The sequence below is a fragment of the Chlorocebus sabaeus genome, chromosome 19, assembly GCF_047675955.1.
Source record: "Chlorocebus sabaeus isolate Y175 chromosome 19, mChlSab1.0.hap1, whole genome shotgun sequence".
Lineage (NCBI taxonomy): Eukaryota > Metazoa > Chordata > Mammalia > Primates > Cercopithecidae > Chlorocebus > Chlorocebus sabaeus.
The window spans coordinates 4754439-4769713 of NC_132922.1; the positions used below are offsets into that span (position 1 = coordinate 4754439).

Sequence of the window (15275 nt, forward strand, 5' to 3'; positions counted from 1 at the left end):
TGGCCACCCAGCCATAATGGTCTCAGGGCCTCAGAGCCAGAATGACCCATGCCCCCAGGACAATTCCGGCTTTCCCTGGGGCAGAAGAACTCCAAGCCGACGGAATGGTCCTTCCTAGTGCTGGGTATCTGGAGAGAACCGGACAAGACCAGCATCCAAGAGAGGCTGAAGATCTGAAGATAAACAGGGATCCTGTGTGGTTCTGTGCAGGCACAGTTGTGGGGAGGACCTGGGTTAGGGAGAAGGCTCTGGTACCTGCTGGCCCTGTGACTCTGGGGAGATCCCTCAACCTCCCTGAACCTTGGCCTCCTCATATAGAAAACCGTTAGCACCCACACGTCACTAGACTGGAACTTCCACCCAGACAGGGACCCTGTCTGTCCTGTTTACTCCGTATTCTGGCCTGAGAATAGCACTGCTACATGCTGGCTCCAAATGGATGTGGCAGTGAAATAGAATTGGCAGATTAAATTTAAAAATGGATGTTTATAAAAATGGATGGAAAGCACCTGGCCTGGGGTCTGGCACTTAGTAGGTGCTCAACAAAGCTCAATACCCCTTGCCCTGTGGGGCTGAGTCTAACATCCAACAAGCTCTGACACTGCCCTGGGGGTGCCGAATGCGGCCCCCAGCTTTCTCCCCTGGACCAAGGCAGGGGATTTCTACCACCCAGAGTTCCCCACTGCTCCTGCCCTGCTGGCACCCGTCGTCCCGGCCACAGCGGCCTCATCTTTTCCTCCACGGCACCTGGCCGAGGCTGTGGCTGCCATGGGCCGGCGTGGCCTGCCACATTGCTTGGCCCCAGGAGAGCCCATTTGCAAGCTGCTTCCATAGCGCGGATGCCTCGGGCCGAGTCCAGTGGGTTTGAGTCATTTGAGTCCGTCACAGAACAGACCTCACCCCTGGTGCTGGAGACCCAATACGGAGGCCCAAGCCCCCTGCGGCCCACCCACCAGGTGCTGAGCGTCTCCACAGGTGCAGGCACTGAGCAACTTACTATCTCGAGCTGAGGGCACCGTCTCCACGCCGCCCAGGCTTCCAAATGCGACCACGCGGACTCTGAAGGGCGTTCGCTGTGGGGTCACAGGCGCCAGCGTCTGCTCTCTGGACCTCGAAGCACCAGGCCCAGGAGGAGTCCTCCTCCCGTCGAGTTGAAAGAAGCCGCGCAGGCGGGAGGCCTGGCAGGGTGGGATCCCTCCACCCACGTCTGGGCCGGAAGCGTGGGCACACCCACTCCAGGAATCCTAGGGCGGGGTCAGGCTCCCAGGAAATGGGGCCAGAGGTTCCCTTACAGGCACTGGCGCAACCCGGCTGCCTTCCCGGTCCCCGCCTCCTGTGGATTCCTTCTGGGGTTTTGCCAGAACGGCTGGCCCAGCCCACACCCTGAATCCAGCCCGCCTTGAAGCTCCGGAACCCAGAGACTCATACCAGCTGCTGCCGGGACCCTTCTCCAGGACCACCTGAGACTGCCACTTACCCAGCGCCACCCTGGCATCTGGGCGAGTGCCGGGTAATACCATCCTGTTAAGGTCTTGGGAAGCCGGTGGGTAGGGTTTGAAATGGGCTGAGACCAGCCCACCGCAGAGCCCGGGCCTCCTGTCCCGTCTTATAGGCCACGGCAAGGGAAACACCAACGAACCAGGGTCTCCACAGACCAGGGGCTCCCCAGACCAGGATCTCATGTGGTGCTTCCAACTGTCTACTGAGGCGGAGGCTGGAAGTCCCATTTTAAAGACAGAAGCCGGGGCCTTGTAGTAAGAATCGTTTTTATCACGGTCTCTTTTGTCTGAAGGTGTGCTGGGCGTTTACACCGTCTCATCAAACCCCAGGCCCTGCTATGTTCCCTATTAGGAAATAAGGCCGCTAAACCTCCCTGTGCCCTGGCACGCAGCTACACGTGTGTGCATGTGGGCAGACACACAGACCTGCCCGGGAAGGCCCGGCCAGCTGGCCGCTTCTTGGAGAAAGGCCGCTAGCACGCTGACCGGCCGACAGAGGCCTTCCAGGCCGCTCCCTCCCTCGGCCCGCCTTCCCAGTCCTGTTCTGGGCCTGCCCACGCCGCCATTTCCTCTCCAGGGCCTGCAGGCCTCACATCCACTCCTCCCAGTCTGCAAATGGCCGGCGCCCAGAACCGCCTGTCCACATAAGGAGGCAGCAGCGCGTCTGGCCAAGGCCCAGCATGCAGGCCACTCAGCCAGGGCCTCCCTCCGCAGTGCTGAGCACCTACGAGAAGCCCACGCCTGGATACCCAGTCCACCCACTGCCGGCTTTGGCTAGCCCTGGGCTGGGGAGAAACACCCTTCTTCACACAGGCATCCCTGGGGCAGTGGAGAGCCCACGGCCCAGTCATCCCCAGGGGCGGTCTGAGGACTGTGCGGCCCACTCAAACAAATGCACCTCCAAACACCAGTTCACCTCTTTGGAGACTGCCGACCTACCAGGAACCTCACGCAATGGAGAAACAAGAGGACACCTGTGCACATGTGCAAACATTACACGCACACACCTCTGTGTACAGGCACGCTGTCCACACCCGGGGCCTCACACACACAGGTACAGCAACACTCGTCAGTGAGTGCTATGGCAGCACACGGACTTTGGAGGATGGCAGGGCTGGGTTCAAGTCCTGGCCAAACCCTTATCAGCTGGTTGAACCTTGGGGAACCCACTTAGCCTCTCCGAGGTTCGCTGCCTCCCCTGGTGGAATGGAGGTGATAAAAATGCCCCCTTGCAGGCACAGTCTGAGCCTCAGAAATAAGGCAAGGAAGCAATAGCATTTATGGGGTGCTCACCACGAACCCAGCTTTCCATATGTTCAGAAAGTTGACATTTACTGCCTCCATTTCACAGATAAGGAAATGAAGCTGGAGAGGTGAAATGACTTGCCCCCGATCAACACGGCCCGGAAACAAAGACGCCTCAATCTGAACCCAGACCTTGGGTCCCAGAGTTGGTGCTTTTCTGAATGCAGGAGCCACCGCACCCAGCGGGCGCCTGTGAAGAGCAGCAGAGAGTGCTATTGCTACTATTACCACCATGGCCACGCCCACCGCTGCTAAGAGGCTCTGAGAGCCAAAAGCTGCGGCCGTTTCACTTTGCCTCATCTTTTAGAGCGCCCAGACCAGGGCCATATTCCTCTTGCTATGAGGGCGGGAGTCAATAGGCTAAAAGACCAGAATTGGAAGGGATGACGTCGTTAAAACTACCAGACAGCAGAGCTGGCTCCCAAGCAGCTCTGGCGAATTTCATCAACTTTTACTTTTCCTATTATTTGCTAACATCTCCGCCAACAGGTCCATCCCTTCAAATAAACAAGCCACAACAAAGTACTTCTGTGAACAAATGGATGTGGCGGCTGGAGCTCGCAGGAGGGAATACAAGGGGGTGCGCCCTTCCCTCCTCCCGGCCACTGCCACTGAGGCAGGAACGTGGGAACGTGGTCTCAGCCGGTGAGAAACTGCAGAGCCTGAATTCAGAATTTAGAAACACAGAGGCAAACAGTTACACATATGGGAAAAGAAAGAAGCCTCCACTGATTACATCATAATATGAGCATATTTGCAAAATAAACAGTTATCATCATTTGCAAATTACGGTGGCTGTAAAAACTGCTCTGCCCTCAAGGAGGTTGATACAAACCAATAAATTCTGCACTTCGTTATCTAGGTGAGATAATTTTTTTTTTAAAGTTTATGGCTACTTTACGTATTTTACCTGCTGAATTTTTTGTGGATGGTGTTTGGATTTAAATGTGTCTTTAGACCATCCTAAATATTCATCATCTGATTTTTCATAAAGGCCTCAAAATAATATGCAACTCAACACAGAACAGTTAGAAATTTAACACCTTCCCTATAGAGATTAGAAAGATATTAAAATTATTAAGATGTTAAAATTGCAGTCAAAAGATATTAAAAACCACACCCAAGAGTTTGAATTTAAATCTTGTGTCCTACTGCTGATGTTGCAGCACAAGAGAAAAACGGGTAATTAGCTAAAACATCGATAGGTCTTTGACACAGGGCACGTGGGGTCTTAAAAGATGAAGACCAAAAATTAAATTAAAGTTTAATGAAGATGATGATTGTTCCTCTGCCGAACTTTCCAGGGGATGAGAAGATCATTGAATAAGTCTGTTTCTATACACAAATGCAACTTGTTTATTTTGACCCCAGTTCTTCGAAATTGTCGACTCCACAATTGAAATATGCTGTGTGTTCCAACAAGTACCCAGCAGCCGTAATGACAGACCAGCCCATCTGTGCTGCGAGAATGTATAATTTCAGTCTATAGTGGAATTTATATAGAAGCGATGATGTGAAAAGTGCTTTGCGTGGTACTTTCTTCAAAAAAAAAAAAAAAAAACTGCCGAGAAGCACTGGGAGCCATGGAGAATGCTGAGATTTTCGCCTGATTTTTTAAAAAACAGAATCCACAGCATTTTACTGATTTTGAGGTGGCAGGGAGGGGTCAAGTGTTAGCCAAGCTAAAAAACTAAGATGATAGTTGATCACATACAATGGTCCCAGGTATCCAAGGTACACACAGGAAAGTGTGTTATCCATACATGTTAAAAATACTAGATAAATGTAACTGCAGTGGCAATATTAATTTAGAACGAAAATGTTTCCTTAGGTGAATTAATTGATTTTTCTGCTGCTTGCCCCCTACCCTGTCCAAAAAAACAAAAAACAAAAACGATAAATGATCAGGAAATTTGACCATCTTTCATTCCAGGATTTAGGATTAAGGGTCTATTTGCCTACATTAATTATACCAAAAAAAAAAAAAAATTGAGTGGCCAGCTGTTAAACATGGGAATTCTTTTAAAATGCTGAACTCTCCCCACTTCCCCCCCGCCCCCGGCCCATTCCCTATCTCCTTGACTCTTGCCTTTGAAATGTATTATGCACCGTTTTTTTTTTTTCTATTACTTTTATTTTGCCACCAGTGTTTTATTTGATGCTTGCTAAATATTTGGGTGGCATGAATCCTCCAGCTTGCAGCAGCAGAATGTGGCTGTCACAATCATGAAATGTTTTAATTATCTTTGCTATATATGCCTGTTTCTGCAGCCCCAGACCCTCCAGTATCGACTGCTGGCTCATCTACGAACAAAAGCAGCCGCCGAGAGTCCTCGCGTGAGCTGAGCTCCGTTTACAGATTTGGTGCTGTCTGCCGAGGCCGGCCGCTCAGACCGAGGCCCGCGCACGCAGGGCCCACGCGCCTCCGAACTGGGAAAACAAAGATGGATTTCCATGGGAGTTTTCCTCTCAGTGCTGTTTAGAACTTTCCGGGTCTGATTCTTCCATTTTCTATAAATCAAGACCCTGGCTCCCCTCAAGGGTGGGGAACCAGGCCACATCCCAGGACGCTTTTGTCAGCCTGCCAGAGCGTGGAGGTGGGCATGGGCTGCGCTCTGCAAAGCCCACCTCTGAATCAAAAGGGTCAGTACTTCTGGAGGGCCAGGGACCAACAGGGACACCCAGGCAGCCAGTGAACCCAACTCCGGGACAGCAGTGGCAAGGTGGGAGGACTCAAAGGCCTTTGAGGGACTTCCAGCCCTGCCGGCCACGTTTCAGGCCCTGGACGACCTGGGTGTCTCCCCTCAACAGCTCTGCAGGTGAGGAACTGGGGTGGGATCCAGGACACGGGCAGCCCATGAGGCCACTCAGGACATCCCCAAGGGGCCGTGTAGTGGACAGTGCCCAAGCGCACCCCACACGCAGTCTGCGGGCAGGGCAGTGACAAGACAGGCACAGCACTTTCAGGCGGAACCCCCAAGTTGAAATAAGTGCTCAAAAACAAAGCCCAAAACAACCTAAAATATTTTTCCCCACGCTGAGCTGAGAGCCAAAAGGAGCTTGCTTTCTTTTTCTTTTTTCCAAAAAATAAAACGAAAGGGAGAAAGAACTAGATCCCTAAACTGTGGACATGGTAGCATTAAAGATGCCGGACAAAATAAAAGGGCCTCTGTTTCTAGATGCAAAGTCCTCCCTCCCGGGTGCCGGCCTGGCCCTGCCTGCCGATGAGTTTGCTGGGAGGAGCCGTGGACGGTCCTGGTGGTTTTCCCTTTGCCACTCCTGGTGCCACCAAAAATTAAGACAATAATAATAATAATCACAATGAGACCCCACACACAAACTGCCACAACCAGGCAGGCAGGAGTAGGCCATGGCTATTAATACTCCCAAAGCATTTGTTCCCATTATAATGGAAGACGCAGCTACTGTGAAATAATAAACATTCATTTTTATTGTGATTTCTAAAGCCTGTAGCTTTGGATCTTGAAAGTAAATGGGCTTGGCTTCTGCATTTTCCCTGCAGTTTTTGGCAGGGCTTCCTGCACGGAAGATGGAGGGCTCTGAAATAGAATTCCGAGTTTGGAGAACCAATTAGAGGGAGGACACGTAACAGGCACCGGGGCACAAGATGGCAGCACCCTCGGCTCGTCTTCACGACAGAAGGAAAGAAGGTGACTTACCCGAGGTGCCGGAGGATGGAGGCGCCTTCTCCAAAGCCAGGAAGTGAAAATGACGTCCATGGGCCCGGCCGGTCACCCGGGCGGGGGAGGAGGGCAGGTCCTGCCGGCCAGCAGGCTGCCCGGTGCCAGCCCCGGCCGCGGGCCTGTGGGCCCCCTGGTCTCTGGCCGTCACCGTCCCTCGGTCCAGTGGGCCCGGCTGGGCCTCGGCCACCCCGGCACAGGGGGCAGGGCTGCCAGGAGCCATGTGGTGCCGGGGGAAGGCCCTGCTGCCAGCCCCGGAGTACGAGGAAAATGCTACTTTTGTCTCCTGCTCTCATCTGGCACTGGCTGCCCGGGGAGGGGGGGCAGAGGCGGCCGCTGCAGCTCGGCCCCGCCCACCGGGAATTTTTGAAAGATGCTCGTGGGTGCGGGAGGATGGCAGACGTGGCAGTGGCGGGTGGGCCGGGCCCCCAAACCCACCACCAAAAAGGAGGAGGCTGGCTGGGCGGGAGAGGGAGGAGGAAGCCGGCGTCTGGCCACTCAGTGGCCGGCCAGGGAGGACATGGGGAGCGGCCGCCGGGACCTGGCCAAGGCACCCGCACCCCGTGGACGGGCAGCGTGGCCTGGGCGCCATGCTGTGGGCGCCTGCCTGACCGGGCTGCTCTGAGGGGCTGGGCGTCCGGGCGGCCTGGCTCACTCCAGGGATAGAGGCCACATTGTTCCCACGCCAGGCTCAGCAGGAGGCAGCCAGCGCCCTGCCCATTTCTCCAGGGTGAGGCCAGAGACCCCACCCTGAAAGCTGCCCTGGCCGGGACCCTGGCAGTGAGCCCCCTTCTAACGCCTGCGGAGGCTGGCGCTGTTGTAGCCGGGAACCCAGGCTGCAGGTTTGAATCTGGCCCTGTGTCCGACTGGCCACTTCACCATGAGCAAGCCTGCCTCAGTTTCCCCATCTATAGAAAGGGGGTAATGGCTCCTCCCACTCAGGGCTGCTGGAGTGGCAGAATTAACATGCACAGAGCCCCAAGCCCCATGCACGCACCCAGTCAGCGCTCGACGCCAAGGGGTCCGAGAGTGGCCAGGCAGCTGCGGTGGACAGGGCGTCGGGGTGGAGTCCAGGCCCATCACCCTCCCCTCTCAGACCCTCACAAATCCTTGCCTTTCACCAAAATTAAACCTTGCCAATACCTCAGGGAAACATCCCCGTTCTCTGGCCCTACAACTGGGGTTGGCAGGCCTGGGGTTTCACTGTGGCTCCTTCATTTGGAGACAAAATATCAGACCCCATTGCTCTCTCCTGCGGGCATCAGGCTGGGTCTGCTGGGTCACCTGTTTGTCCAGCTCTCCCTTCTCACCCTCTACGTGACCGGGAGCTGCAGCAGTGACCACTGGGGTGTCCTTGTGTGAGTGAGCAATAAGGCTGGAAGTGTGGGAAGGGGTTCCCCAGGAAGCAGTGCCACCCACCCCATGGCCGTCTAGGGGCAGGCAGGGCCAGCTCTGCACCAGAGGGAATGGCATGGAGTGACCATTGCCTTGTTCTGGGCCTGACTCCTGGGTGTACGGGACACATCAGGGCCTTTCTGTCCATAAGGACTCGAGGTAAAGGGTGGTCTAGGTGGACCGCGAGAGTCCGAGTGGACTGTGAGAGCCTGCCACAGTGGACAGGAGCTCCCTGCTGCCTGGATTGTTTTAACACTGTTTTACGCCTGCTCAGAGCTGGTCCTGCTGAAAGCCAAAAAAAAGGGTGTGGGGGTGAGTGAGCGAGGAGGAAGCTGCCCGGGAGGAGCCATCAGTCCTGGGCTCTGGTCTCACGCACACGGCCACGTGACTGGCTCGCCAGCTGATGCCAGAGACAAAGCAGGTAGGACTCTGATGCCATGCGCCCCAACAGGAACGCCGGGAATTCCATTCCAGCAGCGGCTTGGCCTGGCTGCCAAGAGTCTGGCCCTGGGAGGGGAAGGGTCCCCCATGCTCCACGGTGCGGGGCCTGTTCTGCCAGCAAGCAACATCGGGAAGCCACTGAGGATGAGATGGCAACAGTGGGACCCACAGGGGCACGGCAGGGGAGGCAGGGCCTGGGTTACGGTTGCAGGAGGAGATGACCGTCCCCCTACGTGCAGAACCGCTTCGACCAGAAGTGTCCACTGCTGTGCCCGGCTGGCCGCCCAGGAGATAATGGCTTCCAAAGCAGGCCTGCAGGCCACTGTGGGGCTCAGGACACGAAGGCAGTGGGCCTGGACCCCAGCCCATATCAGGACCTTCTCAGATGGAGCTGCAGGTGGTGAAGCCGGGCAACCATCGCACTGTGTGGGGCCAGAATCCCCGTCAGGCCCTTCTCCTGGCAGTGGAGGGAGGGCCCCAAAGGTAACACCCATGTAACCGCCATGCTCAGGACACACGTGTGCCCTGCAGGCCAGAACCCACACGGTGGGCGGGGGGGGGCTCTGGGTGATGGGCAGCCCCCATTCAATTCACGACAGCTTCTCTTACAGTTAAAATACATGGGAAACTGGAGCGCCAGCACCATCATTTTATTATAATTTAAAATGTAATTATAAAACGCTGATTTGAATGTAAATATCTCTCTTAAACACATGAAAGGGGATTCTAAATTTAAGAGCCCCAAATCAGCAGGTAAATATTTCAGCTAAATGCTCTTCCTGCCATCTGAAATGCCAGAATTAGGGAAAGGGCGTTCCACAGGCAAAAAAAAAAAAAAAAAAAGCCCTGGTTTTAGAAAACCAAAAGCATCGGGGGATGATTCTTTTTAAATCTGGAGGGAAAATTCTATCACTGCTTAAAAAAAAAATTGTTTGGCTTTTTTACCATGTAGATCTCATGCACACATTTAGTAACCACAACCACCGGTCTTACTTTACGACACTAACCGGTGACCCTGCGGTCACATCTCTACTCAGAAATCCTCTCGGCGCTGGCTGGACAGTGGGCCCAGCCACTCTCTCCACACAGGCTCCTGGGTGGTCAGGAAGATGAGACTCCCCAGTTCAGACCCCACCAAGAAGCTTCCCATCCCCAATTTTCGTTTTACTTTCAAACTGCCTCCCACCATGCACAAAAAAAGTGACTAGACACCTGGTTTTTTTTTTTTTTTTTGCCCATTGTCACAAGATTTCATTCTTTTTCATGATTTCCATTATACCAATTCTGCCTATAGCATCAGAGGCTCCTGGACACCCGGAAAGAGAGCTCTTTTCTGAGTGGGCTGACGTAAAGGGCTACAGGGGCCAAACTGAGAAGCTCTGGCATTGAAAGCAAAATAAAACATGTGACAGCCGATTGACCAAAAAAAAAAAAAAAAAACCCTCATTTCTGAAGCCAAATATTATACTTGGCCAAGAATACTGCTTGGGTGACCCTGGTCCCCCACCTGATCAGGGCCACTCCCTCATCTGTCCTCCTTCAAGGCCTCGCTGGGGTGTCCAGACAGGTCCCCCTAATGCGCTGGGTGTCCCCGGCCGATGGGCCACCTCAGCCTTCCCAGCGCTCCCCTGGCACCACAGGAATGCTTCACTACAGCCCCAGCACGGCCCACTCCTCCTAAATCTGCTAAGGCGAGCCTGAGCTCTGGCCTGGCTTCCCCGGGGCAGCTCCTCCCGCACCTCGGAGAAGGGGCCGGGGGATGGCTCGTGTGTAGGCCTCTTCATTCTATCAATTCAGGAAATATTCACGGAGCCCTAACTCTGGGCCACATTTGTCAGAGTTACAAAAACACCTTCTCTAGCCCGGAAGGGTGTTTGCCTGTGCGTGGCTTCACCAAGTCAGGCTGGACTCTCCCACAACCTACGGGCCACTCCCAGGTTCATCTGAGAATGGAATTTGGGGAGGAGTAGACACTGGTAAACCACAAATATTGGCCCAAATCGCCCTCTCGATGGCCTCTCCCTTAGCCCTTTGGGGACAGACCCTTCCTCTTCTGGGCTCTATTTTTCCTCACACTTCCATTTTGTGACCCAGCCGGCTAAGGCCAACTGGGCCTGGCCGAGGGAGGCCCCATCCGGCCCACGATCCCAAACCTGGCCATCATTCTAGCACTCGCAAGTGAAGCCCTGTGGCTTTTAAAAAGAAATCATGGAAGAAAACAAAATTAACTCCTGCAAGCTTAGCCTCCATTCAACAAAGAAAGCCAGACGTGCGCACTGAAATTGTTCAAGAACCATGGGTCAGGAGACTTCCTTTTTTCTTCTCTAAATCTCTGTCTCCAACTACACGTTTAGGGCCTGCCATTCCCGGACGCTCGAGCTCCACAGACTGTCCCAGCCCAGGGAACACTGGGCAGCTCTGAAAATAAATATTTCATATGAAAGATCCATTGTCTCTGCTTGGAGACAATTGTTGCTTTTTCTCTCTGCTCAGTTCTATAACATCAGAAACCATGACCAATGCCATTTAGAGCTCTCTCTTATTCCGACAAGATGTTTTCAGCAAGGACGATCTTGCTGGGTCTTCCTGAACGACCAGCTAGGAGGGAAAACTCCAAAGCAAGCATTTTGGTTAACGTACCAGGCCAAAGAACAATTAGCTCGTCAGAGTGGTAAAATCCTCCCACCAAATCACCATCTGCATTTCCAGCGAGGACGCTGGTGGCTGGTGTGGCCGCTCTGGGACCCTGCACCAGGACGTCCTACCCTGTTCTTTCCTGCCCCTGAAGTGAGTGGGAGGACAAAGGTCAGACCCAAGGCCAGCACCCAGGTGTGCTTTCCGTCCTGCCCCTGGGAAGGGGTGCCTCCTCCGTCAGCACTTCCCAGGTCCCCAAGGAGACCCTGGTCTCATCTTGTGTACCCAAGGTGAGGTGCAAGATGCATCTGGAAGCCACATTCACACCAAGTCCCTGTGATGAGGAAAGTGCGGGCTCTGTGAGCTCCTGCCTGTCCACCTGAGAGATACCATCAAGGTCCACTTTGCTCCCACTTGTGGGGTTGGGAGAGTAAACTTCTTGGTTCATTTTCTGGTGAGACTGAAGTTGGGTTATCTGTTACTCAGAATATAACATCATACAATATATAAAATAATAGTAGTGGTAAATAAAATAAATATTAAGCAAAAACAGTGATTATTGTTGACAACAATAAGTGACAATAGCAGTAGCCATTTATGTCCCGCCCCTCCCCGACAACGTGCCTGGAATGGTGCTTTATGGAAATAATGTCTGAGGTCTCTGAGGTGTGTTAACACTCTTCCCGCTTTAGAGCTCAGAATCCAGGCTCAGGGAGGAACTCAAATGTGCCACGGTCACCCAGGCAGAGGCAGGGGCAGACTGAAGCCCAGGGTGCTGACTCCAGCTTGCTGCGATTTCGGAAAAAGCATTCTCCTCTCTCCCCAAACGTGCAAAGAACCCTCAAAACCCAACACCCCAAGGAAGCACGGTGGCTTTATGGTGTTTCTTGCCTGGCCTGGAAGGACCCCTCCCTTCCTAGAGGCCACCCTTCAGCACAGGCATGCGTCTACACTGCACGAGAGGACATTGCACCGGACACGAGGCAGCACCTGCCCAGGCAGGGTGCCCATCTGGGTGATCTGGGTGGGCAGAGCTCTTCCCAGTTCCTCCTGGGCCACACGGTCTGCCTTCCAGTCACGCCCCATCCATGCTGGGCTGGGACAGGCTCCAGTGCCCTTTAAGGGGTCGGAGGGAGTGAGAAAGGTTCACACAGACAGCCTGACCCAGCCAGGTGCAAACCACATAAAAAGTAACCCTGCTGCAAAGCACCCATGCTGTTCCTGTGGAGCAAGGCAAACTGCTAGCCTGCACCTGCTCAGGCATGAGACCTCACCATGGCGGAGGGGCACTGCCCAAGTGGAGCCCAGCTCATCCCCACCAGCACCCTGGAGACCCTTCTCACCCAGGAGGGGCTGGAGCCTGGTGAGGCCCCAGCACAGGCGAGGGACTATCCTGGGGTAGGCCCTGGTTTAAAACAAAACCAGAAAAACCAGGGCCCATCCTTCCACCAGCCCACACCATAGTGCATGTGGCCCTCGCCCCCTGCTTTCCACATTCTTGATGTTAAATCCAGAAGTGATTTAAAAAACAGACAAGCGCCAGTTTCATTTTCAGAGCCTTCTCTTGTGTGTGTGTGCCCTCAAAAATGAATTGTGCCGGGATGGGAGATTCCACCACCACTGGGAAGCCCCTGGTGGGACCCTGAGACTCTGTCAGGCTAAGCTGGCTCGAAGGAACATGGACAAAGGCAGGACGGGGCCTCGCCAGGGCCTCTCTGCCCAGCGCTGGCCCCAACTGTTGGCTGCAGAATCTTGACCTCATCCCATTTCATGGGCCAGGGGCACACTGTGTGGCAGGAGACGGGGCTCTGGAGCTTTGACGAATAGCAGCCCTCACTCAGCGGCCCTGGAGACTGCCTCCTCTGACGCTCAGGCCTTTGCCTGGCTCGCCCTGGGTCTGGCCTGTCCAGCAGGGGAGCTGGATGCCGCTTGTTTCGGGATCTGTTTTAATCCAGAGGGACGCCCCGCAGCCTCAGCAGAGCACCACACCATTCCTGTCCTCCGTGCTATGTTCCGTCTGCTGTGGGCTCCGGGTAAACGTCTCCAGCATTTTATAGGCAAGGCCCCGGTGGAACTTGAGCTTCTTCTAATTACCAACCTCGTCACTGCCAACGCTATGCCAAGCAGAAGCTCCCGGCTATCATGGCATGCCTTCCGCAGCTGCACCCCGATTCTGAGATCGCCCCAGAATGTCCCACCCCAGGTTTCACATCTGCTAACTGCGTCTCATAAAGTCATAAATAAAAACTCAAAATGGGGCGACGGGGCAGCGGGGGAGGCAGCCCAACAAAAAAGACGGCCAAGGTTAGTTCCTCCAGCACAGAGGTAAACTTCCACCTCCGGCCGTGGCTGGCTGGACCCGACTGAAATGGTCCCCTCAGTCCGTGGGGTTCTTGGGGAGGGCACTAGGCAGCTGAGGGGAAGGGAGGCATGAGGTAAGTCTGGACTACCCAGGCCTCTGTCCATGTTCCCAGAAACACAGCCTCCAAGGGCCAGCTCATAGCCCTGGGGTGTTATGGAAATAGGCCCCCCATTATTTTGTGGTGAAAGCACCCAGCAAGGTTATCCAAACCACCTCAGTAAGGTGGGGAGGGCAGGGGGGAAATTGCACCTGTGGCACAATCATATTAAAAAGCAGGCTCAATCCCCCACTGTTTGGGGTTTCATTTTAACCCCAGCTCCGTACACACACGGACAAACATATTTTAAACCCCAAAGAGCTAGAACCAATGAACTAAAATAAAATGAAGCTATTGCTGGCCTGCAGGCTGCCTTGGCTTTTGAAACCCAACTATGAAAAAATTAATCTCCATGTTACCTTGAAACCCTATAATCATAGCAAGCAAGCATTCCTTCACCCCTTTCTTGCTCCTCACAAACTCCCCAGGGCCACTGGCTGGGCCTGTGTGTGAGGCACCTATAAAGGGGCATTTATTACAAAAAGTTATGAGTTGTTTTTCGTTTTACACCACTATAAACAGCAGCTTCCACACAAGGGCCTTTCACTGAACCGGCCCAAATGCCGCCAACGCCGAACCGAGGATCCCCGCTTAAATCAGCTCTCCCCAAGTGTCTGACCAGGAGGAAAAAATCAGCAGTGTGGGTTTAGAAATTAAATGGAATATTTCAATTTTCCAGGAAAGAAGTGTAGCTTGCCAATAACCTTTCCAAACACATCTAACCAAAAAATAAAAAAAATAAAAATAAATTCTAAAAACAGATGTTTTCTTTTTTCTTCCCATTGTGTTTAAGATGTCTGCTAACGCTTATTTTACGTGTTCAACAAGATTCTCTCTGGCAAATAGCCTGCACACCTGAGATTAGAAGCTGTGCTTCACAAATTCCAAGATCCAGATTAATGCCGAGTGGAGTTTTCGCAAGCTGGTGCGGCTTCAGGTTCAAGAGCAACCTCCTCGGTGCGTTCCCTGGTCTGTGGAAGGCCTGCCCTACGGAAGTGTCCCTCTTAGTGATCTCTTCATTAATATTTAAATACTCACTAAGTAGCGAAAGTGAGAAATGCACTTACCGTCCTCGGGAGTCGCAGTGAACCCGATCGTGACCTGGGGCGCACAGGTCGACAGCCCTGCCCTTGCGGGAGGACCGCGCCTGGCCGCCGCCGGCGCCGCGCTCGCGTGCCCAGAGCGGCACAGGCCCTCAGCTAGCGGTCTGAGTCCTGGGTTCCAAATGCTCACCCTCTTCACGCGTTGAAGCGGCGGACGACAGAGAGGGGCCAGTTCCCGCAACTCCGCAGGGTGGGACTGCTCTGGACCGCCGCTGGCGAAGCGCACGGCCCAGGCCCCACTTCCCCGGCCCCGCGCCGCGTCGGTCCTTGCCTTCGGGCTCCGGCTTCCCTGCGCTTAGCGACCCGACTGCGCCAGAGAGTGGCCCGCAGGACCCGGTCACGGCGTCCGCGCGCCGCAAGGGACCTTTGTCCCAGACGAAAACGAAAGCGCGCCGTCCCGGGGACGCCCACGCCCTGCCGCGGAGAGCCCGGCCGGCGCGCCCAGCGACTTTCTCCAAGTTCACGTGCATTCCGGGGCGGGCGTCGCGGGCCAGGACTTGCAGAGCCGGGCCGTCGGGCGGGCGGCGGGATGCAGGCAGGCTTGGGGACAGCCCCGCGGGGCGGGTCGGGGCACAATGGGCGCCACCGGGCAGGCGAGCGCGGGGACAGCGTGGGCCCGGCCGCCGCGCGGCCGCTCGTCTCGCGCTGCCGGGGCGCCGAATGCGGCGGCGGCTTGGCACAGACGCGCCGCGCGCCCGGTGCATGCTAATGGCCGGCGGCCGCGCCATGAATTATTCA

The 15275-nt window shown here is 54.7% G+C and overlaps 1 protein-coding gene across 2 annotated transcripts; it reads right to left on the reverse strand.

The window, feature by feature from the left end:
* Window positions 1-8975: 8975 nt before the first annotated feature.
* LOC140709071 (uncharacterized) lies at window positions 8976-15265 on the reverse strand. 2 transcript variants are annotated; one of them, XM_073006606.1, is made up of 2 exons: window positions 14502-15265; window positions 8976-14416 (listed from the first exon to the last, which is right to left on the reverse strand). In XM_073006606.1, the coding sequence occupies exon 1, from the start codon at window positions 15263-15265 to the stop codon at window positions 14630-14632; it is 636 nt and encodes a 211-aa protein (XP_072862707.1). In that variant the 3' UTR covers window positions 8976-14416; window positions 14502-14629. The 2 variants fall into 2 exon arrangements, with proteins under 2 accessions (XP_072862707.1, XP_072862706.1); XM_073006605.1 differs by having other exon boundaries at window positions 8976-14421.
* Window positions 15266-15275: the final 10 nt, after the last annotated feature.